General features: G+C 39.5%; 1 protein-coding gene across 1 annotated transcript; it reads left to right on the top strand.

Annotated features, from left to right (window-relative positions):
* Positions 1–775: 775 nt before the first annotated feature.
* On the top strand, positions 776–27,346 carry LOC121890616 (NACHT, LRR and PYD domains-containing protein 12-like). The gene is made up of 13 exons (XM_042403064.1): positions 776–841; positions 1,120–1,224; positions 1,411–1,482; positions 5,133–5,203; positions 5,627–5,918; positions 7,922–9,722; positions 13,073–13,258; positions 14,589–14,756; positions 18,440–18,616; positions 22,185–22,358; positions 23,021–23,188; positions 24,041–24,217; positions 27,241–27,346. The coding sequence occupies exons 5-13, from the start codon at positions 5,639–5,641 to the stop codon at positions 27,260–27,262; spliced, it is 3,153 nt and encodes a 1,050-aa protein (XP_042258998.1). The 5' UTR covers positions 776–841; positions 1,120–1,224; positions 1,411–1,482; positions 5,133–5,203; positions 5,627–5,638; the 3' UTR covers positions 27,263–27,346.
* Positions 27,347–27,872: the final 526 nt, after the last annotated feature.

Here is a 27,872-nt window from a genome sequence, read left to right as displayed (position 1 = left end):
TTCCTCGCTCTGTTACTGTTGCAGCTGGAGGCCTGAAGACGTGGGCCTGATGGGAGGAGCTGAAGCTCACTGAACAGGGTGTTGTGGGTGAAGCAGCAGGTTTATCAGTCAGATAAAACCAGACATTTGAAGATGTAACCTTAGACTGTGGGGAAGTTTAACAGATATTTCTCACTATTTTCTGACATTTTGTGGGCAAAAGGATTAACTGATGAATCAAGACAATGATCGGTAACTTAACTGGCAGACACTGCACAGAAACTTCATGGTAAGTTATGATTCCCCACATTAGTTCGTGTTAATCTATGAAAGCGTTTACTTACTGCAGTCACTGAATGTAGGTTTGTCAGACATTAGGCAGCGGTAAACTACTACATTACTAGTTAGTTAACTACTCTACTGTGGGAATGTACTGTAACAGTTAGCTTGCTGGCTAACGTTAGCTCGTTCTCACATACAGCTGCTAGCTAACTTCAGTCTTTTTTTGTTTACCTATACTTACGAGCTCACCATCTGAAAGACGAAAGAAGTGAAGTAATGTGTCAGTCATTGCTAAATAAATTAAAAAATGCTGCGTCCCAGACACACCGGAAATAAGGAAATATCTGATCTCCTACTTGAAAAAGTTTGGTGGAAGTGAGTCCCGGTTTGAATTCAGCACGCCACTAATGTTAATCCATGCAGTGCTTAGTAATTTGCATTTTTGTGTTAATTATAATGTTTGGCAGAGATAGAAAGTCTGAAAAGAAAGCGACAGGCGGATATTCAGTGGTTTTGGCCAAAAAACGCCCAGTCAGTCAAAATGAATCAGAGCAGTATCACAGCAAGATAATGACAACAGGTAAAACTAACTGCAGTCTATATAACATCACACTGAAGTTCACAAATGGACATATTGATGTGAGATTATTTAAGCAAATACCTGAGTTCTTGTCCCTTATGGTGATGAGGTTTAATGAGCAGTGTATTCTCTTGTCTACCAGAGCTCTCACTGAATGTTTCAAGCATTGAGTCTTTTCCTTGAAATTTTTACCAGTAGTTGTTATTTTATAGTTGTCAGACGACATGGTTTTAGCTGAATACAAGCATGGATTTTTGTGACGTGTATTTGTGTTTTAGCTGCAAACTTGGATGACACAGATTGGGATGAAGACAGCCAGAGTGATGCTGGAACAGAACCATCACAGTCACCATGCAGTTATTCTCCTCCTGTAGGACCTGCTGGTGAGTTACTGTCTTCATACTGCGATTGTACTGAGCAGAATATGAATTAGATGAGGCTACTTCTGGATCAGCATTTAGGTCATTACTGCTTGTGTATGTCATGATGACAGTCGGGTTATAGAAAAGGAGATGCATTCACATTTGAGTAAGAGTTACGCAAGTCTTATTTCATTTTCTTCTTTCCAGAAATTTCCCAGTGCAGAGCAGAGAGTCCTGTGCAGCCATCAAAGAATTATTCTGCTCCCCTTGGACCTGATGGTATGCATGTTTTCATCCTGTAAATGTTGTTAATGGAACTTAAGTAAACTATATATTGATTAACAATTATTTACTGTCTGGATACATCATGACAGAGGGGTTATGAAAGTTGAGGAGCATTCACAATCAAGTAGAGGTCAAACTTTTATTTCATTTGCTTCTCTCCAGACAAACAAAATATAAAATAGACAAAATATATTCAATGATGTGTGTCTTTGCTAACAAGGAATGACTGGTGAAATGTATTGTGAATGTATAATGAATAAGGAATTGTGCATGGATGTTGGACATGTTCTTGGCCCCTCCAAGTAAAATATGGCCCCTGATTTAGAAAAATCCTAGATCCATCCCTGTAAAACACAGTCTCAAGTAGAAAAGGCAAGGAAGCTGCTATATGTAGAAAAAGTTAAAATCACAAAAACAGTGAAAGTTGGAGAGCAGAAACCCAGTGGGTGCAAGGGGGTGATATCAGGGGTTCCCCTTAGTGTCAGTATGAAGGAGCTAGTTGAGGATATGAAAGCGTGTAACAATACAGTTAAAGATGCTAAAGGAATGAACGAGGAGCTGAGAAAAAGGAGACGGAAACAGTGATAGCTGAATTTGATGCCGAAGATATTCCCTAAAGAACTTTTCTTTGGATTTATCAGATGATGTGAGGGAGTTTGTGTCGAAATCAATGAGGTTTTTCAAGTGTCAGGAGTTTGGGCACATGGCTAAGGTATGCAAGGGTAAGAGAAGATGTGCTAGGTGCGGTAGGGATCATGATTATGGGATGTGCGGAGTCGGTACAAAGCCAAGATGTTGCAACTGTGAACACAGTGTTGCATACAGGGGATGTGAAGTGATGAAGCGAGAGGCTGCAGTACAGCTGATAATAGTAAAAGTCTCTTATGCAGAGACAGTGAAGATGGCTGGACAGGGGAAGCAGGCAGACAAGCAGGGCTGTAGGAAAGAACAAACACTCATAAGTATGATACAAGAGGTTGAGAAGAGGATGTCGGCAGAGAAAAGGAGACTAGTGACGTTCGTAGCAGGAGTGATAAACGCAACTGCGGCAGTAAAGTCAAAAACAGAAAGAATCCAGATTATAGTCAAGGCAGCCATCCATCACCTAGATTTGAGAGGAAATCAGGGATGAGTTAAGTAATCAAGCAAGTCAAGAAGCATAATGTATAAGGTTATATTAATTGCACTGTTAATCCTCCAGTGGAATGCAGTGGACGTTTGATTGCTAATGGGCAGGATTTCAAACAGTTTATCTACAGCCAGAAGGAAAAACCAGACTTGGTGTGTGTCCAGGAATCATGGTTAAAACCACAGCTAGATTTCATAATAGAAGGGTATGTGTCAAATAGGCGGGACAGGAGAGATGGGGCAGGAGGGGGTTGTGTCACCTTTGTGAAGGAGATCATCTCATATAGAACAATTGTTAGTGGAACTGAGCTGGAATGTGTGATTAGTGAGGTGTGGGTAGAAGGGAAGAACTTGGTGGTTATTAATTTTTACAATCCTTGTAGAAAATTAGAACTCAGTAAACTTGAGGAAATAGAAAAGGTAAATAGAGGAAACACAGTGTGGTGTGGAGACTTTAATGCACACAGTACGACATGGGGGAGTGACAAAACTGATTACAATGGCCAGATAGCTGAAGAATTGATGGATGAGAAACGACATGCTTGCATTTATGATGGCAGAAATACAAGGATAAATGTGAACAGTGGCAAGGAATCAGTGCTTGATCTGACATTAGTAAGTAATACATTAGTGTCATAGTGTGACTGGCATGTGCATCAGATGGGAAATGATCATTATCCAATATACTGTAAAAGAAATATTGCAACAGTAAAGGCCAAAGAGAGCTCAGGTGGGAAATGGATTTTTGGGAAAGCAAATCAGGGAAGTTCCATGAGGTAAAGTGATAAACATTGATAGCAGATTAGAGACAATATGGATACAGAAATGATTAATTTTAAAGCATGAGTGTACAATAAACACTGTATTCATTTATATTTACTCCAAAATCCAGCATACAGGTGTTTCTCTAATTTACACAGTGAGTGCAGGTGGTGAAGATGTGGCAGTGAGTGTGTGTGGCAGCCACCGTGGTATCTACAGTGTCTCTGTGCTTAACAACACACATAAACTACATGGAAACTAAACTCATACCTGCTGATATATGCACAGTATAATAAGAATCTATTAACACTCTGTCCTCCAAATATATTTTCGTTACTTTTGTTTAAGTTAAGTTATTTGATGTCATCTTGGATTTCTACAAGTGATGATGAAAATTTCATCAGTCAGTTAACGTGGCTGAGGTGATAATGAATCAGTAGGCTATATTCACACTTAGCTAATATTGGAGAAAGGCAAGCCAGACTTTGCAGAATCCTGTCACCTGCCACATCCTGACATCATTCATTTCAGCAGCTGCTGCGCTGCTTACAACTGACTCTCTCCTTTAATTATGGCTCACAACAAGCCTAAGTACAGATAACACTGCTGGTTTGAATGTTTATGATAATGTGGATCTATAATTAATGTTGGATATTAAGTGAAATGAAGTGTGTGAGAGGATTATTATACAATCTGGCTTCAATTCACCACCTCACCATCTGTGTCGTCGATTTCCTGTCTCCAAAATGTTCGTACGCATGGGTCAGAGTTTACGTACAGGTGCGCACATTCTCCCGTCAAGTTTGTTTTTATAGATCAAGACTTTTGCGTGGGAAGTGGCGTACGACCCCCTTTCAGGCCCCGTTATAAATGAGACCCCAGGTTAATAAAGAGACAGTGGCAGCAGTGTTTTTTTGATATTGAAAAAGCATATGATATGTTTTGGAGAGAAGGGCTGTTAATTACGCTTCAGGCTTCAATTGAGGCAAACATCTCTAATTGGATAATGGATTTTCTAAGTGGTAGGACTATCCAGGTTAAGATAGGGTCAGAATATTCGGAAAATCATATCATATTTTAGAAAATGGTACACCTCAGTGGAGTGTTAGAAGTCCAACAATATTTTCATTGATGATAAATGATATATTTGAAAATATATCGGCAGACACAGAAAGGTCTCTGTTTGCAGATGATGGGCTATGTGGAAGAGGGGTATGAATCTTGAGCATCTAGGACAAAAACTGCAAGAAGAGATAATGTGGAAAAATGGGTTTTAAATCATCCAACTACGAGAGTGTTGGAGGTTTGCCGGGAGAGAGGAAAAGGACATAAAACAAGTTTTGTGTGGGAAGGCAGAGAGGTAGCAAACCAAATGAAAGTCCGGGAAATTGAATTTTGTCTGACAGTGCTGTGGCCGGTGAGACCAAGCTGGGTGTTGAAAAATGCGTGTAGACATGGAATTACTGAACATTAAGAATAGGAACAAAACAGCAGACCTAGTGCAGGAGTTTTACACATATAGAGACAGAAGATACAGTGATTATGTACAGCTGTTTACAGATGGGTCAAAGGATCCAGTATCAGATAAAACAGGAGCAGCTGTGGTGATTCCTGGGTACCAGGTTGGGATCAGTAAGAGAGCTTCACATTGTTTGAGTGTTTATGCAGTTGAGTTAATTGTAATGCTTTTAGTTTAAGCACCAGGAATGATAACAGTGAAGTGTAGTATCTCATCATTATTATTTTCCCTTCAGGTTTTCACAGGACAAACAGCTCCTCTCAGCGTCCAACGTTATCAGCTGACCATTCATGAACTCCTGTAGAGGTATGTGAGGTAAAAATAGAAAAGTTTATCCTTAAATGTGCTGTAATACCAGCAGAGGGCAGCACTTCATAAAAACATGATACTGCCCACCAACAGTGCAACAATAAAAATGAGATCTACTCATCTGATATGAAATACAGACACCAAAAGCTTCACACTTGGAACGTGGCTTCAGTTTGTTGTTTGCTTCCTCACAGAGGATGTAAATGTATTCAGCTAGAATTCAGGTGATAATGTGGATGTAATGAGTTTTGCAGTGATGAAAGACTGAAACTATGAAAATAACCAGAGTTGTGACCTGTTTGTTCAAGCAGTAGATGATTTACATTTAACATGCACATGTACAGAAGTCATACTGGTAAAGTGTCATGAGATGAGAACTGAATACATGTCCTTCCTGTTTAAAATGTCTCTTATTTCCAGCAGGGGGGCATAATGGTGAAACTTAAAGAGGAGCTCTTGAATACTCTGGAAGACTTAAAAGAAGATGAGTTTAAGAAGTTCAAGTGGTTCCTGGAGCTGGATGACATCCTGGAGGGCTTTAAACACATCCCAGTGGCTCAGCTGGAGAAAGCAGGAAGGCGGGAAACAGTGGATCTAATGGTACAGAAACATCAGGATCATGGAGCTCTGCAGCTGACCATGAAGGTTTTAGAAAAGATCAGCAGGAAGGATCTGGTGCAGCGTTTACAAAACTCCCTCTCAGGACCAAAAGGTAAGTTAGGAGAAGGAATCTGAAAAGCAGTGTCACATACATTTCATACATTATTACATGAGTTATGACTTATTATACAACACGTAGTTTCAACCAAGCAATCTGATTGGTCAACTTGACATTTAGAACGAGCTCGAATCAGCATGACAGCACACGTAGCCGCGCTCAAATGAAAAAAGCCTCATCAGTACAAATATCACTCCGCCGTTCACTAGAACTACAGTCTGTGACGTCACGCTAACAACAAGAGTCACTTCCGGGTAGATGACTGGTGGTTGATTGAGTTGTGGAGATCTGTGAACGTGGCAAACTTGTTTTTTTCTGTTGTCATTTTCAGTCGTAACTGTAACGTTTGAAGATATGTAGTTAAACACGGTGGTCCGACCTATCTGACGCTTCTGCTGGCTTTATTTTATGTACTGTGTTGCTTTGTTAGCGTCTTTGGTTTGTTTTGTTTTGTGGGGGAACTGCAGAGCTTTGAGTTGTCTTTCTTTCATGTTTGTGAAACTGGATTGAACTGAACTGATTAGGAGTTGTGGGAAAACAAAACGGACCCTTTACTGAGTGGACTGAACTCTGAGACTGTGAGACGAGTTCCACATGCACTGCAGAGTGAATGTTTACTGATGAGGCTTCTTTCATTTGAGCGCCGCTACGTGTGCTGTCATGCTGATTCAAGCTCGTTCTGAATGTCTAGTTGATCAATCAGATGATCGATCGATCAGAACTACCTGTTGATTTATTTAGGCCTCTCTCTCACTCATTCTCTCTCTCTCTCTCGCTCTCTCTCTCGATCTCTCTCACTCATTCACTCTCTCTCTCTCTCTCTCTCTCTCACTCACTCACACACTCTCTCTCTCTCACTCATTCACACTCTCTCTCTCTCTCTCATTCTCTCTCTCTCTCTCTCTCTCTCTCTCTCTCTCTCTCTCTCTTTCACTCATTCATTCACTCTCTCTCACTCATTCATTCACACTCTCTCTCTCACTCATTCATTCACACACTCTCTCTCTCACTCATTCATTCACACTCTCTCACTCATTCACACACTCTCTCTCACTCATTCACACTCTCTCTCTCTCACTCATTCACTCTCTCTCTCTCTCACTCATTCACACTCTCTCTTTCACTCATTCATTCACACTCTCTCTCTCTCTCACTCATTCACACTCTCTCTCTCTCACTCATTCACACTCTCTCTCTCACTCATTCATTCACACTCTCTCTCTCTCTCTCTCTCTCTCTCTCTCTCTCTCTCTCTCTCTCTCTCTCTCTCTCTCTCTCTCTCTCTCTCTCTCTCTCTCTCTCTGTGTGTGTGTGTACAGACCTGCTAGAAGCCACTTTGTTGTTAAAAGTGTTTTTTGGATCCGTGTCTTTAACAAACACATCAGTATTAAGAGCAAGTACTGTAGTTTTCCTGCTATGCAGCCTATTTATTGAAGTAGTTGGTGCCCCACCAATGTTTTACATAGAACACGCCACTGTAAATACATAACATGTAATAAAACACAATGCTGTAGATGGGAAAGTGGAGCAGCTGAATGAAAGGAGAGATCATTACACAGTGATTTATTCTTGTATTTAAAGTCCAACTAAAACTTCAACTAACACAAAGTGTCCTCTAGAGGTCTAAATAAGTTGGTTTCCACCATTTAACATTTCACTGGTTGTTGAATTCAGACTCATTCATGTTGTGAGGAAAAGTTCTGACTCAGACACACAAAGCAAAACAGACGAAAAAGTCAGGACTAACAAACGTCTTCTATCACTAATACTGATAAAATAAGAAAGTCATGCTTTGAGAATAAGGTCAGTGTAGAGGAGAAATCTGATCACTGATTGGCTGCTTGTACACACAGATTTACAGTAACCAGGTTTCTACTGTGCATGTTAACATGTTCCCAGATTACCCACATAACCTGGTTTCTCTGAGTAACCTGGTTATGTAAGTGCATGTAAACACACTGATAGATGTTCAAATCTATATTTTCCTTCTCTTTCAGCAGAAACTGGTCTGCAGGATGTTTCAGATTATAAGAACAGTCTGAAGTTGAGATGTCAAGAAGTGACTGAAGGAATTGATGAAGATGAAAGAACCCTCCTCAATGATATCTACACTGAGCTCTACATCACAGAGGGACGGAGTGAAGACGTTAATACCCAACATGAGGTGAGGCAGCTTGAGACAGCTTCCAAGATGAAGACCCTCCATGACACTCCAATCAAGTGTCACGACATCTTTAAACCCTTACCTGACAAACAGAAATACATCAGAGTCGTTATGACGAACGGTGTCGCTGGTGTTGGAAAAACCTTCTCAGTGCTGAAGTTCACTCTGGACTGGGCAGAGGGCTCAAAAAACCAAGATGTCAGTCTGGTGATTCCACTTTCATTCAGGGAGCTGAACTTGATCAAAGATGAGCAGTACAGTCTCCTCATGTTGATCCATGAATTCCATCCAACATTACAGGAGGTCACAGCAGAAAATCTCAAGTCTAAAGACTGTAAAGTTGTGTTCATCTTTGACGGCCTGGATGAAAGCAGACTTTCACTGGATTTCAACAACAGGAAGGAGGTCGTATCTGATGTCACACAGCAGTCATCAGTCAATGTGCTGTTTACAAACCTCATCGTGGGGAAGCTGCTTCCCTCGGCTCTCATCTGGATAACTTCCCGACCTGCAGCAGCCAATCAGATCCCTCTGACATGGGTTAACAGGGTAACAGAAGTACGAGGCTTCACTGACGACCAGAAGGAGGAGTACTTCAGGAAGAGATTCAGTGATGAAGATGAAGAGCTGTCCAGCAGAATCATCTCACACATCAAGACATCCAGGAGCCTCCACATCATGTGTTACATCCCAGTCTTCTGCTGGATCATTGCTACAGTTCTGGAGCAGATGTTGACTACAGACCAGAGAGGAGAGCTGCCCAAGACCCTGACTGACATGTACTCACACTTCCTGCTGGTTCAGACAAAGAGGAAGAAGAACAAGTATGATGAAGGACATGAGACGAGTCCACAGGAGCTGACGGAGGCTGACAGGGAACTTCTTCTGAAGCTGGGGAGGCTGGCGTTTGAACAACTGCAGAAAGGAAACATCATATTCTACCAAAAAGACCTGGAGCAGTGTGGTCTTGATGTCACAGAGGCCTCGGTGTTATCAGGATTTTGTACAAAGATCTTCAGAAGAGAGAAAGTGTTCTTCAAGAAAACAGTCTACTGCTTTGTTCATCTGAGTGTTCAGGAGTTTCTGGCTGCAGTCTACATGTACCACTGTTACACCAGCAGCAACACAGAGGTACTGAAGGACTTCCTGGGAAAAGACTACAGTAACTCATCTCTGGATGACTTCCTGATGGGAGCCATGAAGAAATCTGTCCAAAGTGAAAATGGCCACCTGGACCTGTTTGTGCGTTTCCTTCATGGCCTCTCACTGGAGTCCAACCAGAGTCTCTTAGGAGGCCTGCTGGGTCAGACAGAGAACAGTCCAGAAACCATCCAGAGAGCCATCAACAACCTGAAGGAGATGAACACTTGGGATACCTCTCCTGACAGAAGCATCAACATCTTCCACTGTCTGATGGAGATGAAGGACCTCTCAGTACATCAGGAGATCCAAGAGTTCCTGAAGTCAGAGAACAGATCAGAGAAGAAACTCTCTGAGTTCCACTGCTCAGCTCTGGCCTACATGCTGCAGATGTCAGAGGAGGTTCTGGATGAGTTGGACCTGCAGAAGTACAACACATCACCTTGGGGACGACGGAGACTGATCCCAGCTGTGAGGAACTGCAGAAAGGCTCTGTAAGTCCAGATGTGATTAACATTATAAATCAGTGCAGATTAGTAGTTTAGTTCTTCAAATATAAATAGTATTAAATTCTTATTATTGTTAAAATAGTGCTCTACTTGTTCATAGCTGAAATAATATGTCAGTTATATTTAATCTCAGATGTTCTTGAGCTGTTTCAAATTCAGTCAGTTCAAAGTCATTCAGTTAATCTATTTATTTCTAGTAATTATTGGATTTTACAGTCTTTTCTTCTATTTATCTTCCTTTGGGTGACGGAGGCGTCATTCAAACCTGGTAAAACAAATGAAGGACTTTAGAGGTTGTGGTTGAGGTTTTATTACAGAACATATATCAGTATTTTACAGCTATCAGTGAATGTAGTGAAGTTATTATTACATGAGAAGCTTCTGCAAATAATATATAATCAGACAGACACTGTTTTTACTGCTATGATTAAGAGTTTAAAATAAGATCTGTATCATTTTCCAAAGGTGATTTCTGAAGTCACAGAGATTTGCTTTCATTATCATTTTTTTTCTTAATGGTTTCTGAGTCATTTCATAGTGAGCACGAGGGATCAGCAAATCACCAAACTGATTCAGTAATTAAGTGATATTACACGCGATGCTTACCGCATCACTGTCGTGTCAACAATGACGGTAAATCACACCCTCGAGGGTAATATTGCGATTATACAACATTTACCAACAAAATAAAAGATGTAAACAAAATGTATTTATATTGTGAGGCAGTTCGCTCTAAAAATAAAAAAAACTTTTTTCTTGTGTTATATCCGTTTCTATGGAAATACATAGGGATATGACTAATACCTGGAAAACAATCACTCACGTCACTAGACTCCTATGTAATGAAACCTAGTTTACTACTCCAGCAAGTAGACTGACCCTTAGTAACGACCAAGCAACAGAGACGATTTCTAGTCCCTGTTGAGTCAGCCAGCCAACTTGAGCTAATGCTTTCTAGAGATCGCGACATTTCCCAAACTGAATAAATACGACATTTATAAACACAAAACTGCTTTGCTAGCTCAATCCTGTTGTAACTAAGATATCCGCTGAAAAAAAAATCCATAGACAGATTTAGCTGCTACGTCCGCAAACTTCACAGACATTTTTAAGCTAGTAGCTCCGTGTCACCGACTCACCGGCACAGCTGATGGAGGATGCCGGAGTGGAAGCTGAGATAAACTCAACTGAAGGGAAAATGATTCAGTTTTACTGTTTATGGGGGAGCCGGTTAACGATAACGAGTGGAGAAGGGTTCCGGTTTTTCAGTGTGTGTGTGTGTAACTCGTCTCACAGTCTCAAGAGTTCAATCCACTCGGTAAAGGGTCCGTTTTGTTTTCCCCACAACCCCTAATCAGTTCAGTTCAATCCAGTTTCACAAACATAAAAGGAGGAAAACTCAAAACTCCGCTCCGGGTTTTCATCGCAGATCCCCACAAAACAAAATAACCCAAAGACACTAGCAAAGCAACACAGCACATAAACGGTCTACAGTTCTAATGAACGGCGGAGTGATATTTTTATTAATTCAACTTCAATATCACATACAGATAACATAAATGGAGTAATATAACAGAAATATAGAACAAACAAATATACAACGCCAGGGATTACAGATTAATATGAAATGAAAATGGTGCAGTAGAAAATAAAGATATAAAAAATAAATGTACACATTACAATTATATTAGTTTATTAAATTTGGAGCACAAATTTATAATCTTCACAGCTTTTCTATTGCATGAGGTAGACAATGTTTGTCACAATGTCTGTTTCTTCTTTAAATGAACAAAAAGAGGGTTTAACTTTTAACACCTTACATTAATGTATATAAAACTTGGCCAGCAATATGATAAGAGTGATGAGGCATTATTCATTTGAGCAAGTTGATTAAATTTACGTCACACGGACCCTCACGGACGCAGAAACTATAATTTCAGCTTCAGTGTGCTGTCATGCTGATTTGAGCATGTTCTAAATGTCTAGTTGACTAATCAGATTGCTTAGTCAGAACTACCTGTTGTATAATGTCAGTTACACAACAATATCTAAAGTTTGCTAACATTAACCTACATTAGCCTCCGTAAATTACTGGTCATACGAGACAAAACCCCTGAGTGTGTTGAACCGAGCAATGGTGCCTTTTATTTCTCATGAATTCAACTTTTTCTTTTAAAGAGGGAAGTCGTGTTACACAGTCTTGTTTTTAAGTCTTTCTCATATTCTGTTGGTCACAGAAAGAAACTCTCAGGTGTTTTCTCTCTTGTTGGTGTAGAGAAGAGTAGTAGCAGGAAATGCACAGAGGTCTGATGAATATATAAGAGCAGAATGGTAGAATTCAGACTGTTTAAAGAGATCTTATACACATTAAAGGTCAATGTTATATTTTAATGCTGATACCCTGATAACATCTTTCTGATGACATCATGATGAAAATAATTCAACCTTATTGGTTTGTTAATTGTGTTTTTGTGCTGAATCAGTTTTTCAGATTCTCAGAAAAGAATGTTGACAACTAAACATCATGCAGTCATCTGTCCTGCACATCTCAATATTGAATTACAGTAATATTTGATATGTACAGGTCTAATATTGTAAAGCCATTTGTTTCATTTGTGTTTGTCAACAGTAAATTTTGCCGCTTATGGATGTGAACCTGACAACAGCAGGTAGCAAAGAGAGATGATCTTTCTCAACTGTAACTGTTCACTGAGTTGAACTGAGTAAAAATATCCTGCAGTCAAATTAAAAATTAAAAATAGTGGACAGTAAAAATGTTTTTCTTATCAAGATGCCTCATGCTGACTTTGTGGAGACAGACATGGGATCAGATCACACAGACAGACTGTGAACATTATGGAAGCCTCAATGTAACTCCATTTTCTCTCCCTTCATCTGCAAGATTAAAGCAAAACAAAGATTAAAAGTCTGCAGGTATGAGAGAGAGTGATGAGAATTATTGTTTCATCCAAGCACAGTGAGATACGATTAGCTGAACTAGGAGTGCTCTGGTAGCCTACTGGTTAAGATACATGTCATATAATCACAATATCAGTGGTTTGATTCAGGTGGCTGACCTTTGTTGCATGTCATTCCCTGTCTCTCTCTCTCTCCTCTTGTTTCCTGTTATCTCTCAACTGTCGCTTTACATTAAAGGAATAAAATGCCTCAGAATTTTTTTTTTTTTTTTAAAAAGTTGAGCTGAATCACTGATGTGAAGAGCAAATGTTAATCAAAATAGGAAATGTCAAACTGTTTCATCATCAAATGAATGAAGTAAATATAAAGTGTCGTCTTTCATGATAACATATGTTGTCATATATGTGTCATTACAGACTTTCTGGCTGTAAACTCTCAGAGACTCACTGTGAAGTTGTGGCCTCAGCTCTGAAGTCCAACCCCTCCCATCTGAGAGAGCTTGAGCTGAGTGCAAACCTCCTGGAGAGACATCTGACTGGTTCAAGATTGAAGCCTCTATTTGCTGGACTGGAGAGTCCAAACTGTAGACTGGAGACTCTGAGGTCAGTTCACTGGCTGTAGCTTTGGCAGTTTTTTCTATATATTCAATTCAAATCCTTCACTGAAGTTCACATGTTTGGTTAATACATTTTTGGTATTTCCCTGAGCACAAATCTGTAGAATTTAAATTTAAAATCCACAGTCTTATTCTGTGTAAAAATGATTTCCAAAGTTTAAACTAATATGAGTCTTCAGCAGTCTGAGTTACACATATCAAGTAAGTATTTTTGTGTTTCTTCAGTGTTTCCTTGCTGAGCTGCAGTGGAGGGATCATAACTCAAAGAGGGAATTTTGAACTAAATAGTCTGTAACTTTGAGTCAGACAAATCAAGTGGGAGTCTACCAAACTGTCAAAGCCTCATATCAGCTTCAGCTGAACTTATGAACTCATTTCCTACAGTGTAGCTGTGTTAGGAAGAGACCACTTCACAGTCAGTATGGACAGGAGGAATCATTACTGCCACCAGTAACATGTTTTAATTACACAAACCTACTAAACTACCAAATACAGGAAGAAGGAGGTCATGTAATAAATAATGAACAGGTTTAGTTCAACATGTCTGATTTCATATTGATCCTCTAATTTCAGACTTGACTGAGTTCAGCAGCATTTTACAAATCAATTTTATGATTGAACTCATGGAAGTCAACTCAATAAATATTATTATTATTATTATTATCACAATAAAGGGAGTTAATCTATGGAACAACCATAATGAAGAAATGAAAACATGTAGAACATTAAGTAAGTTTAAACAAATCTTTAAAAATAACATATTGAACAGATATAGAATGGATGAACAAAGAGGTGGTCTGGAATAATATGATTTGGTACAGAGTGTCTTTTTGACTTGTGTTGTTTTTGTTTGTTGTTATTGGTTATATGCAAGTTATCTTTATTCTCTTGTGTTGTTTTGAATGTTTTGGCTTTGATTTGATTGATAAATTATAAAAAGGGGTAGGACTAGAAAAGTTCCATTGAATGGTTATTATTTAAGTTGCTTACTGAAGGTTTGCTGTTATTTTTATTTCTTTTGTTTTGCTGCCTATATATTTTATTTTGTTATTTTAACATGTTCAAACTAAAAAATAATCTAATCTAATGAATCAGTGTTGACATGAATATGTGTCTGAATGTTGTGGTGACATTTGGATGATGTCTGTAGAAGGCTGACATCATGATGATCCACAATAACACAAAGTTACTCTGCTCATTTTAGAGAAAAGTTCATTGATGAGGACATAGTAATGTTGAACTACACATTTAAAACCTGAACACATCTGATTGGATTATAAATGGATTTTAATCTACATCATTTATTCTTTATTCAGATTGTGGCTCTGCAGGTTGTCAGAGACCAGTTGTGCTTCTCTGGTCTCAGCTCTGAAGTCCAACCCCTCCCATCTGAGACATCTGGATCTGTCTGGAAACGACGTGTGTGACGTGAAGCAGCTGTGTGATTTTCTGGAGAGTCCACACTGTAGACTGGAGACTCTGGGGTCAGACACCATTTTTTACTTCTGTGCTGAGATTAATATGATGTGACAGTTGTGGTGACACTAAACTGCAGACATAAAGCTGATATTATGCTGATCCACACTGAGGATCTATTTTCTTCTTCAGTGGTTTAGTCCATTGACTGTCAGAACAATGTTGAGCTGCACATTTAAAACCTTCATATAACAAGAAAAATCTACACTGGATAATTCACTCTGAACCTCTGAAACTCTTGATTTTTACATTAAATTTCACCTTCACTTTAGGGCTGAGCGATATGACTAAATCGATATCAGGATTATTTCAAACTTTTACCTCGATAATGATTAATGAACACTTATTTATTTTATATGCTTTTTTTTGTATACTGCCCTCATAGTTCGCTGACAAGGTTTGAAACACACACAGATAAACTATTTATGGTTATTTATTGAATTTTTCAAACAGTTGAAATCAAAGTACACATCACTTGAAATGAAAATGTCTTGTGAAAAAGGTCACATTTTAGTTCTAAAGTAAAAAGCAAGTTCCCTAAAAAAAAGTAGAAAATAATAACTTGCATCTCTTGCAAATAAAATAAATTATTTTAAATAACGCCATGTGTGAAAATGTTAATGCAACACTGCTGATTAAGAGCAAGAGAAAAGCTTGGACAAGACACCTCCAGTGGATCAACAGGCTGTATCTGAGGCATGTGACAATGTTTCCTCCTGAACTGAAAACCCCTCAGATGGCGAGCTAGTGGCTGGCATGTGAAAGTACTTTTTTACCACCTTGCTTTTAGTTGTAAAGTGTACATGATTCTTTCTCCACCATTCCAGTGGATTTTCCTCACTATCCAGCATGAGAGACACCAAGTAGCTGCTCAGCTGTGCTTCTACTGTTTGCTGAAATGACACAGTGGGTGCAGTTGAAAGGGTTGCCTCACTTCCTTTGAAAAAACTTCCTAATAACCTCCTTGGTTTCTTTGCTTATGATCAAGACGTAGACAGCTCTGTGCTCTCTGGGGTACTTTCCCTGTGGACTGCAGCTGCTGACTCCATCATCTCTGTTCTGACTTCTTCCTGAATGGTGGGGACATGGTGTGCAGAAGTGTATGCTTCCAGTAGCTCTTCTGTGATGGGTTCTGAGAACTTCTCCTTAAGGTACTCAAGGATGCAGGTTTTGATTGTTTTAGTCAGCTCCATGTCATCTTCGTCCTCAGCCAGCACTCATGAATGGAGGATGTGTAGGACAGAGTTCACAAATGAAATGGTCACATACTCTTCTCCTGACAGGGCATCTGTGAACTCCATCAATGGGGAGAGAGCTTTGTTGACAGCCTCTAAGACATCCAGGTCAGCCCAAGATGGAACAAGTTGCCTTGATTTCTCATCATCACCGAGGACCTGTGTGATGGCTTTCTTTTGCTCAAGGATCCTTGCAGTCATCATTTACATTGATCCCCATCTGGTGGCACATGCAGTTTTCAACTTGTGTTGTGGCAGGTTCAGCTCTTGTTGTGCCTTCACAAGCGCCTTCTTCTTTTTCCAACTATAGGAAAAAGCACTGACAATCTTTTTGCAAACCCTCATTTCCTGCTGCACACGTTGATCTTCCGTTGCATTTTCTGAAATACGCACACATGAAAAGATGAATTATTATTTTATTGAGGGTTTGACTTATACCTAAAGACTTTACAAACTGTAAAACTTAAGCAAAATAATAGATGAGGAGAAATCTCTTAATTCAAAGCTACTTAATTAATAATAGATTAATAACAGACTTCTAGTGTAATTTTTATTTCTACTTTAATGATGAGTCATTGTAGCGTTGTTTTACATTGTAATGTGAAGTTAACATTGTAATATGAAGCACATTGTAACAGTAAGAAAAGTGCTATATGAATAGTTAATTATTATTGTCACAGTATTTATTTAAAGTGAACTAAAAGATAGCTCTAGCTCAACTGTAGCATAGTGTCTGATCAGCTGATGTGCTACCTATCGATTGCCAGGTGCAACCTGTGTCCAAAACATTGCTCCCGTGTCCGTCCATTGAGCTGTGTAGCTTTGATAACATTAGTGCTGTTGTCTGTCGTAATGGTCATGAGGTTCTCTTCCATGAGGTCCCATGCAGACAGCATATTTCTCAGGCCCTGTGCAATCATTTCTGATGTGTCATCATCTGCAAAATATGCCGTCTTCAGGCATCTGTTGCACAGGTTCCATTCATCATCAATGTAGTGCGACGTAAGGCTCAAGTATGGCTCCATCCTTGTACTTGACCAGAGATCAGACGTTCCTGCAAAGTACTGAACAGATTTGAGTTCAGCAGCTACCTTCTCACGACATGTTTTGTACATGTTGGGCACTGCTGTTTAGGAAAAATATTTTTGCGATGGCACAGCGTATCTTTTGTCAAGGGTTTTAACAAGATGTTTAAACCCACTTTGTTCCACAGTAGCTATGGGATCCATATCCTTCATGATGTAATATGCAATAGCATCAGTTATTTCTTTCCATCTTCTTGAATCCTTTGCATAATGTGCGGCATTTGTAAATGCTTGTGTTAGCGTCAGCTGCTTTGTGGAAGCGCTTTAGCGTTTGTCAGTCTCTCTCTTTATTTGAGCCATGAACTCTTCATATTCAGTAATGTGATTGTGTTCCAAGTGATTAAACAGATTGGTGGTGTTACCTTTGGTCACTGAAATTGTTTTTTCAAAGTTTTTACATTTGACTTATTTTTGCTCTGTGTCGTCTTCACTGAAGCTGAAATGTGTCCAAACCACAGATACGGTATTCTTTTTAGTTATAAGCTGCTCAGGTTGAGGCCTATTTGTTGGCTCAGTGTCAGTGCTTGTGTCATCCATGGTGCCAGCTTCCTTTGAGTGAACTCGCACTAACGTTAGTTGGACGGGGCGGAGGCACATGACTGAACACAACATAGTATTGTTTTAAAGGGACAGTTCATGAACGCACGCATTGGGGAAATTATTAACCGACTTAACCAACATGAGAAAGATTAAGTCAGTGAGAGGGTCTTAATGTCGGTCTTGATACATTTTCGGTTAATTGCCCAGCTCTACTTCACTTTAAATTTTGTTCTTTAAATTTAAACCAAAAACCTCAATCAGACAGCAACAAATATAATATCCAGTATTTACTTGTTCCAACACTTTTATGAAGCTGTGCAGTGTTTATATTAACAGAAATATTTAAACACAAGATGCTGTGATTTTTTCATGGCGACATCATTCCATTAAATGTAAATAATGTCGATATGTTGAACATCATTTTCCTCCTATTTTCCCAACATCCATCCTGACATATTTGATATCATTATAAATGTTGGGATCTTGAGTAGAATCTGAAATATTCATGTGGATTTTTAACTTGTGTTTGGCTGCACAACATGAGTTTGTATAGATGGAGTCACTGGTGGAGCTGCAGAGTTTAAGAGGTGAAGTCACTACGTCTTTATTGAAGTAGCAGCATGTTGTCATTAATATTAATGAGAGCTCTTTTTCACTGTTTGTATTTGAAAGTCTTTAACCTGCATCCTGTTGGGTTCAGCTGGTTGGAGTTTCCATTTTCTAAACTTCTACATTCTAAACCTTCTTCAGCTCTGAACAGATTATGAAACTTTGCATGATTTCAAACATGAACTTTGTTTTCTAAAGTGACGTCATTTATTCTTTATTCAGATTGAGTGGCTGCAGTTTGTCAGAGATCAGCTGTGCTTCTCTGGTCTCAGCTCTGAAGTCCAACCCCTCATCCCATCTGAGATATCTTGATCTAAGAGAAAATAACCTGAAGGACTCGGACATGAAACAGCTGTCTGATCTTAAGGAGAGTCCACACTGCAGACTGGAGACTCTGAGGTCAGTTCACTGACTGTAGAAACTGTAGAAAATGTCCACTGTCAGTTGTTAAAGTAAATGAATGTTCATAATTTTTGGTAAAGAGTCACATCTGTATACAGAAGATCCTCTCAGCTAATATCTGTTTTAAATTGATCAAGTTTACTTGCTGAAGGAGAAATATTTCTTTATTAGATTATTTAATGTGTTTAATGAATAATGTCTGATCATTGATATTTATGTTTTAGAACACACACACACACACACACACACACACACAGGGACACAGAGAGATCAATGCAGGTGTTTAAAGTATTTTTTATAAATCAGTGTTGACATGAATATGTGTCTGAATGTTGTGGTGACATTTGGATGATATCTGTAGAAGGCTGACATCATAGCCAGCAGGACAGGGGGGCACTGGGGGGCAATGTCTGTCCAATTGGGATGTTGTTCCCCACCCAAACTTCAGATTCATGGAAACTTCCTGTCTTACTGTACGTGACTGAAGTTAGGCTACATCACGCACGCACTGTCACAACGCAGTTTCATGTAGCTAACAGCTAGATGAAAGTTGGAAACTGTGGCTAAGCAGTTATGTTTGAGCCACTTTTTATCAAAAACTCATCCAGAGGATGAAGCATGTTGGGACCAGGCCGTGCCTTAAAGTGAAGTCACAGCAGGATGGTTGTGAGACATTTGTTGGCTCTAAAGTAGGGCTGCTCGATTATGGCAAATATCATACTCACGATTATTTTGGTCAATATTGAGATCACAAGTATTTAACACAATTTCATTTTGACTCATGGAACAGAAACGCTTCCATTTTATTAAATGTAGCAGTCGACACTGACTCTGAGTGTCTCACGGAGACCCCATGTTTTTTTTTTTTTCTGTTGCATTTAGTGAAGCGTAATCTGCACAGACAGCTGTTTAAATCACAGAAATACCCAGCTGTATATGTGTTTTAGGCATGCACGATATTGGATTTTTTGCCGATATCCAATATTTTCCATCTCATTTTTGCCGGTGCTGATATATATGCACATATTTTTTTCCACCTGGCTGAGGACATGACATGACACATATAAATGTGTCATGTTTTAGTCTTTTGACATTTTTACTTGTGTTTGGCTGAACAACATGAGTTTGTATAGACGGTAGGGCTGCTCGATTATGGCAAAAATCATAATCACGATTATTTAACACAATTATTTTTTGACTCTCATTTTTGCCAATGCTGATATATATGCACATATTTTTTTCCACCTGGCTGAGGAGACTATTACACCTGCAATCATAGATTGTACTAATGATCAAGAAAGACAATATATGAAGGAAGAACTTATGAAGACTGGAGTTCAGGAGCTCAGCATTAAAACTTTAATGAACCTGCCAAGTGGGTGGAGCAGTAGTTTTCTTTGAGTTTATCAGACAGACAGGAGTAATGTGCAGGATTTAATCTTTGGTCCACAGTCCGAAGCAGAAGGTGGCGGTAATGCACCTCATACGCTGGTTGCCAATAGCTGTTATAAACCAAAAAGAAGAAGAAAAAGAAAACGTTTTTTTCAAACAGAGTGGTACATCCTGTCAGCCGAGGTGTTTCCTATCTCTGCAGCCGAACACAGCAGCTCCTCTGCGGACTGTTTCATCCTGACGGTCCCGGTGTTTCCTCCGCAGACTCCACTTCACTCAGCTGCCCGACAGACCCGCTGCTTCTTCCCACTTTAACCTGAATAACAAACCGGGGCTCGGTGCTCCGGTTGGATCCAGACGGAGAGCCGGGGCTAGCTGGGAGGCTAGCGGAGCGTTAGCCGCAGCATGACCGGAGGGAAGCACAGCCAGCTAGCCTCCGCTAGCCTCCCAGCTAACGTTACCTCCGGTTTCACTACAGGCAGATTCACTCGCTACAGTGGGCGAGGAAATAAAACCAATGAATCAATAAGTACAAACACTGTTGATTTCTTCCCGTGGAGCCGACATGCAAACTATTTAGGTTCAGTAAATCCCAGCTGTCAGTCAGCCTGGTGAAGGCAGGTTAGTCTGTGGACAGAGACGCTCAACGCCTGTCGGAGGCGTTTAAGGAGGAGCGAAAGCGCACTGCTGTAAAGGAAAGAGGTTTGCTGGATTTATAACACAAGACAAAACGAGAGCATCACTGCGAAATGACAATAATAAACAATAATCGTTTTATCTCCATTATCTTGTTTTCATAATCGTTGGAAGCCAAAATCGATTAATCGCACATTCCTACTCTAAAGGACCCTTCAGTCACCAAATACGGGGTAACAACAGATCCATCAGATCTTCCATGTTGACTGGACACCTGAACAACTTGACGTTTTTGTCTTTTGAAAGAGAACTAACTGACACTTGTGATTACAAAGATATAATCAACCTTTCCAACTCAAAGCCCAGAAGACTCGGCCTTGTGTAGGAATAGTAGCCGCAGGTAAGCCAGTGTTATTTATCCTGGCCCGCCGTGGCATGTTAGGATTGTGGTTTCTGTGAGGAAGTTCTAAAGTGTAACATATTCATTGTTCAATTTGTTTCAAGAGTTATGCAGTGTTGGTTTGGTTATTACAGTGGAAACCGCCTGTATTGATCACAGTTACAGTGATCAATCGCTTATATGGATCACAAAGCTTGAGACTGAATCATTCTTATACAAATGTTGTTTAAATAGTTTGCTTATACTAATCAAGTACAGTGTTCATTTTGGGTCTTTTCATACATGAATCCATATGGAAAAAATTTAAAACCACAGTAATTCTATTTTTTTTTATTTTACTCCCATGAAACATGTTTGATATGTTCCTGGCGGCTGCGGCACCATTACTGCCTCGTGGTAACCCGTCTGCTTCCAGCTGGTGACCTGAGGCTGCTGCTGCCTGCACATTGAAATCATGACGGGAAAAAGAAAATCATTTTCTCTCAATGAAAAACGTTTCCTCGAAGCTCATGACAAACTGCCAAAAACCAGCCAACGAGATGCAGCAGCGACACAACAGCGACACAACAACCAGCGTTTAAACAGCTGTACTGTATTTTAAAACAGTCAGTAAAATTCATTAAATAGCGAAGCTGCTTGTTTCATTACTTTATATTCATGTAATAAATATACAAATGTCAATTAGATGGTATTCTGCATGAGAAATAAAGAAAAAATGTTTAAAAATCAGTTATAATAATCATCTGTTGATAGTGATCAATTTGATCCAGACAGATGTGATCAATATAAACAGTTTCCACTTTATTGTGTTATTTCTTGTTTTATGTATAGAAAGCCATTCATCTGACTCATTTACATTAAACTACCAAAAAAAAGAAAGAAATGTCTGATCTATGAGCATGTAAAAAGGAGTGCCCACCCGTGACGACCTTGTGCCCCCCTGCTGATAATTGTCTGGCGCCGCTCTGGCTGATATTATGATGATCCACAATAACACAATGACAAAGTTACTCTGCTCATTTTAGTGAAAAGCTCATTGATGAGGACATAGTAATGTTGAACTACACATTTAAAACCTGAACACATCTGATTGGATTATAAATGGATTTTAATCTACATCATTTATTCTTTATTCAGATTGACTGACTGCAGTTTGTCAGAGATCAGTTGTGCTTCTCTGGCCTCAGCTCTGAAGTCCAACCTCTCCCATCTGAGACATCTGGAACTGTCTGTAGGAAAGTTTCAGGAATCACACGTGAAGCTACTGTGTGATTTTCTGGAGAGTCCAGACTGTAGACTGGAGACTCTGGAGTGAGTTCATTGACTGTCTGTTACTATTGTTGATCTTAATGTTTAACAACTGAACCTAATTTATGTACATACATAACTTACATCCATGAAGTTCATTTTCTTTTTTCCATATTTTCATTTTTTTACTGTACAAAGTTTAGTCTGTAGTTATAAAAGATGACTGATTCTTAAAGAAACTGTAGAAAATGTCCACTGTTAGTTGTTAAAATAAATGAATGTTTATAACTTTTGGTAAAGAGTCATATTTGTATACAGAAGATCCTCTCAACTAATATCTGTTTTAAATTGATCAAGTTTACTTGCTGAAGGAGAAATATTTCTTTTATTAGATTATTTAATGTTTTTTACACAATAATGTCTGATCATTGATATTGATCCTTCAGAACACACACACTGATCTAAATGCAGGTGTTTAAATTATTTTTTATGAATCACTGTTGACATGAATATGTGTCTGAATGTTGTGGTGACATTTGGATGATGTCTGTAGAAGGCTGACATCATGATGATCCACAATAACACAATGACAAAGTTACTCTGCTCATTTTAGTGAAAAGCTCATTGATGAGGACATAGTAATGTTGAACTACACATTTAAAACCTGAACACATCTGATTGGATTATAAATGGATTTTAATCTACATCATTTATTCTTTATTCAGATTGTTTGACTGCAGTTTGTCAGAGATCAGTTGTGCTTCTCTGGTCTCAGCTCTGAAGTCCAACCCCTCCCATCTGAGAGAGCTGAATCTGTCTGACAACAACGTGTGTGACGTGAAGCAGCTGTGTGATTTTCTGGAGAGTCCACACTGTAGACTGGAGGTTCTGGAGTAAGACACCATTTTTTACTTCTGTGCTGAGATTAATATGATGTGACAGTTGTGGTGACACTAAACTGCAGACATAAAGCTGATATTATGCTGATCCACACTGAGGATCTATTTTCTTCTTCAGTGGTTTAGTCCATTGACTGTCAGAACAATGTTGAGCTGCACATTTAAAACCTTCATATAACAAGAAAAATCTACACTGGATAATTCACTCTGAACCTCTGAAACTCTGTTTTTATCTTTTCTATTTGACAGTTTTTAACCTGCATCCTGTTGGGTTCAGCTGTTTGGAGTTTCCATCTTCTAAACTTTAGGACAAAAAAATAGATTTTCAGATTAATCGCGATTCTTATTTGAATGATCAATAATTGATTATTGAAATCCAGAGATGGATCTTTGCATTTGTGTCTTTACTCAGTAAACATGTACATGTGCTCTGTGTTGTGTGTGTGCAGTGGTTACTTGTTGTAAATGGTTCAGTTAGAGCAGCATGATGTGTAAAATGTCCACTTTGTTTAAATCCAGTTATTACAACGTGCACAAAAATCTTATTTTAAGTGTAAAAGTAACGTAGATGCTAGCTGCTATATTAGCTGCCTTGAGTCACCACAGTCCCGTAAACCGTGACGTGAATAGTTTCAGTCTGTGGACCCGCCGCAGTTTACGGGACTGTGGTGACTCAGGATGGTCAGCTGACTCTGGCTGTCTCGTAGGGGATCTAGAGATCACATCTACAACTTTCTAAACTTCTACATTCTAAACCTTCTTCAGCTCTGAACAGATTATGAAACATTGAATGATTGCAAACATGAACTTTGTTTTCTAAAGTGACGTCATTTATTCTTTATTCAGTTTGAGGGGCTGCAGTTTGTCAGAGATCAGCTGTGATTCTCTGGCCTCAGCTCTGAAGTCCAACCCCTCATCCCATCTGAGAGAGCTGCATCTAGAAGATAATGACCTGATGGACTGGGACGTGAAGCAGCTGTCTGATCTTCAGGAGAGTCCAGACTGTAGACTGGAGTATGTGGAGTGAGTAGAGAGTTGGAGTCAGTCTGTGCTGGTTTCAGCAGTATTGTATTAAACACAGTTAGTATCAAAGCAAAGATCCAGTATTTCCTGGTGAACCTTCAACCTTCTCAGTGGCTGCTTTCCTCAGTGAAGCTGTGAGAGGAGAATGGTGACAGGCTTCAGGATTGGACAGAAAGACAGAGAGAGAGAGAACAGTCAGCCAATCAGATCAGCCAGAAGCTTGTTGTGATCATGTGTTTGAGTTGATGTGAAGACGACTGTTGTTGTTGTGTTGATGTCCTTTAAAGTAGCTGTAATTAAACCTCTTCTTAAGAAGCCTACTCTTGATTCAGGTGTTTTAGCCAATTATAGACCTATATCTAACCTTCCATTTCTATCCAAGATCCTTGAGAAAGCAGTCTCTAATCAGTTATGTGACTTTCTACATAACAATAGTTTATTTGAGGATTTTCAGTCAGGATTTAGAGCGCATCATAGCACAGAGACAGCACTGGTGAAAGTCACAAATGACCTCCTAACTGCATCAGACAAAGGATTTGTCTCTATACTTGTCCTGTTAGATCTTAGTGCTGCATTTGACACAATTGACCATCAAATCCTTTTGCAGAGACTGGAACATTTAATTGGCATTAAAGGAACTGCATTAACCTGGTTTAAGTCCTATTTATCAGACCGATTTCAGTTTGTACATGTGAATGATGAATCCTCCGTGAAGGCAAAAGTTAGACACGGAGTTCCACAAGGTTCTGTACTTGGACCAATTCTATTCACCTTATATATGCTTCCTTTAGGTAATATTATTAGGAAACACTCCATAAATTTTCATTGTTACGCAGACGATACCCAATTATATTTATCAATGAAGCCAGATGAACCCAATCAGTTAAACAAACTCCAAACATGCCTTAACGACATAAAGACCTGGATGACCTGCAATTTTCTACTACTAAACTCAGATAAAACTGAAGTTAATGTGCTTGGCCCTAAACACCTTAGAAACACATTATCTAATGATAAAGCTGCTCTGGATGGCATTACCCTGGCCTCCAGCACCACCGTAAGGAATCTGGGAGTTATCTTTGATCAGGATATGTCCTTTAACTCCCACATAAATCAAATTTCAAGGACTGCCTTTTTTCACTTACGTAATATCACAAAAATCAGGCACATCCTGTCCCTAAAAGATGCAGAAAAACTAGTTCACGCATTTGTTACTTCTAGGCTGGATTATTGCAATTCCTTATTATCAGGCTGCCCTAACAAGTCTCTAAAGACTCTCCAGCTGGTCCAGAATGCAGCTGCACGTGTATTGACTAAAACTAGAAAAAGAGACCACATTTCTCCCATTTTAGCTTCACTACATTGGCTTCCTGTAAAATCTAGAATAGAATTTAAAATCCTTCTCCTAACTTACAAAGCCCTTAATGGTCAGGCACCATCATATCTTGAAGAGCTCATAATACCGTATTATCCCACTAGAACACTGCGCTCCCAGTATGCAGGCTTACTGGTGGTCCCTACAGTCTTTAAAAGTAGAATGGGAGGCAGAGCCTTCAGCTATCAGGCTCCTCTTCTATGGAACCATCTACCGGATTCAGTCCGGGGTGCAGACACCCTCTCTATGTTTAAGAGTAGGCTTAAAACTTTCCTTTTTGATAAAGCTTATAGTTAGGGCCGACCAGGCTCGCCTTGGATCAGCCCTTAGTTATGCTGCTATAGGCCTAGACTGCTGGGGGACTTCCCATGATGCACTGAGCTCCTCTCTCCTCCTCCTCCTCCTCTCCATCTGTATGCATTCATGTAACATCAATGCATGTCACTAACTTTGCTTCTTCCCCAGAGTTTTTTGTGCTTTCTCATCTCACAGAAAAACCTGAGTCCCGGGCCGAACCTTCGCGGTCCTTCACAGTCCTGATGGCATCCTTCCCTGGCTGTTGCTGCTTGTGCTTGTTGTTGTTTGTTGTTGTCATTGTTTTTCTTCTGTCCCCCCTCCCCCTTTCCCTCTCTCTTTCTCTCTCTCAACCCAACCGGTCAAAGCAGATGGCCGCCCACCAAGAGCCGGGGTCCGCTTGAGGTTTCTACCCGTTAAAGGGGAGTTTTTCCTTACCGCTGTCGCCAAGTGCTTGCTCATGGGGGAATTGTTGGGTCTCTGTAAATTAAAGAGTACGGTCTTGACCTGCTCTATGTGAAAAGTGCCTTGAGATGACTTCTGTTGTGATATGGCGCTATATAAATAAAGATTGATTGATTGATTGATGTCTGCAGGAAATAAAGCTGGATTACAGCTGACAGCCTTACAAGATGTATAGAGACAGTGGTCCTCATCATCAAACTGTCCTACCATCAAATCTGATCTGAAAGTGTTTGTTCTCTCATTTCAACACTAAAGAATTGATCAGTTCATCTTTGTCAGAGCTCTAAGATCAGTCTGACTGCAGCCTGCAAATCACTGGCTCTGATTTCACACAAGCATCATTACGTTTAGTAACCATGTGGTCTTTATACAGACCAGAACCTCTGCTGAAGTCCAGGAATCACAGCAGCTGTTTAGCTGAGAGCTCTGACTGATTGTCATGTGATGATTTAACAGCAGGAAAGATCTTCAAATCCCACAGAGACTCTGTAGCTTTCAACTTTTCTAACAGTTGACATGTATCAACAGTAAATCCATCAGTAAACTGATGAGTGAATGTCTCTGTTTCTGCAGTAATGATGTGTTCATGACTCTCAGCACTTTATTTCCTCTGTGTACTTGAGTGAAATCTGCAGAGTAAACAGACTTGATAGCAAAAGTCTGTGCAGGTGTGTGAGCTTGGAGCTCAGTGTGTTCACTCCAACACGTTAACATGAGAGCTGAAAGGAAGCAGGCTACGCTGCACAGCTGTTCCACTTCTGGTCTGAACAGGACTGAAGTCCCTGCTGCTCTTTATACTGGATGTGCTGCATCACTGACTGACAGCTGATGAAGTGAGTCTCACTAAACACTGATTTATGACCTCTGTTGTTTCTTCTTCTCTCATCAGATGGAAGGAGCGGGATTGGTGATCTCTGTCAGAGTGTGAGTGAACATCCAGGAGTGTGTGTTGAGAGAGGATCAGCTGGATCCTGATGATCCATCTGGACCAGAGTCTGGATCTGGATTTTGTCATCTTCACTTAAGTCTCTTAACTGACTACAAACTGAACAGTTATCTCTGGATTTTGTTGAATCAGCACTTTACAGATGTGTTATACATGAGCTGTTTGATGCAGAAAAGATTAAAAACAGGTGTTATAAGTCATATGGGATGATGAATCTGATAGAATGTTTATATATAAGATGAATGTTTGATATTTTTGACGTATGGCTTTTGTATTACTTTTCTGTGTACTTTATTGAATTTTTGGATGTTTAACCACAGAGTTTGTCATGATGTATAAATATGGGTGTATTTTCTATTTTTTTAAAAATTCTGGCCTGACGAAGATCCAAGTGGGATCAAAACGTTGCCATTATTAAACTTTGTGTGCAGACGTTACCTTTTTTCATTATCCACTGATCTACTGATTATTTTTGTTTCATATGCTAAATTTGAATTTTATGTGTGTTTTACTGGTTTATTTTCTTCCTGTATGTTTGTTATTTTTTTGTAAAACATTGTGTAACGTTGGTTTTG

The sequence above is a fragment of the Thunnus maccoyii genome, chromosome 23 (assembly GCF_910596095.1).
Source record: "Thunnus maccoyii chromosome 23, fThuMac1.1, whole genome shotgun sequence".
In the NCBI taxonomy this organism is placed as follows: domain Eukaryota; kingdom Metazoa; phylum Chordata; class Actinopteri; order Scombriformes; family Scombridae; genus Thunnus; species Thunnus maccoyii.
This window is presented reverse-complemented; position numbering and strand designations above follow the sequence as displayed.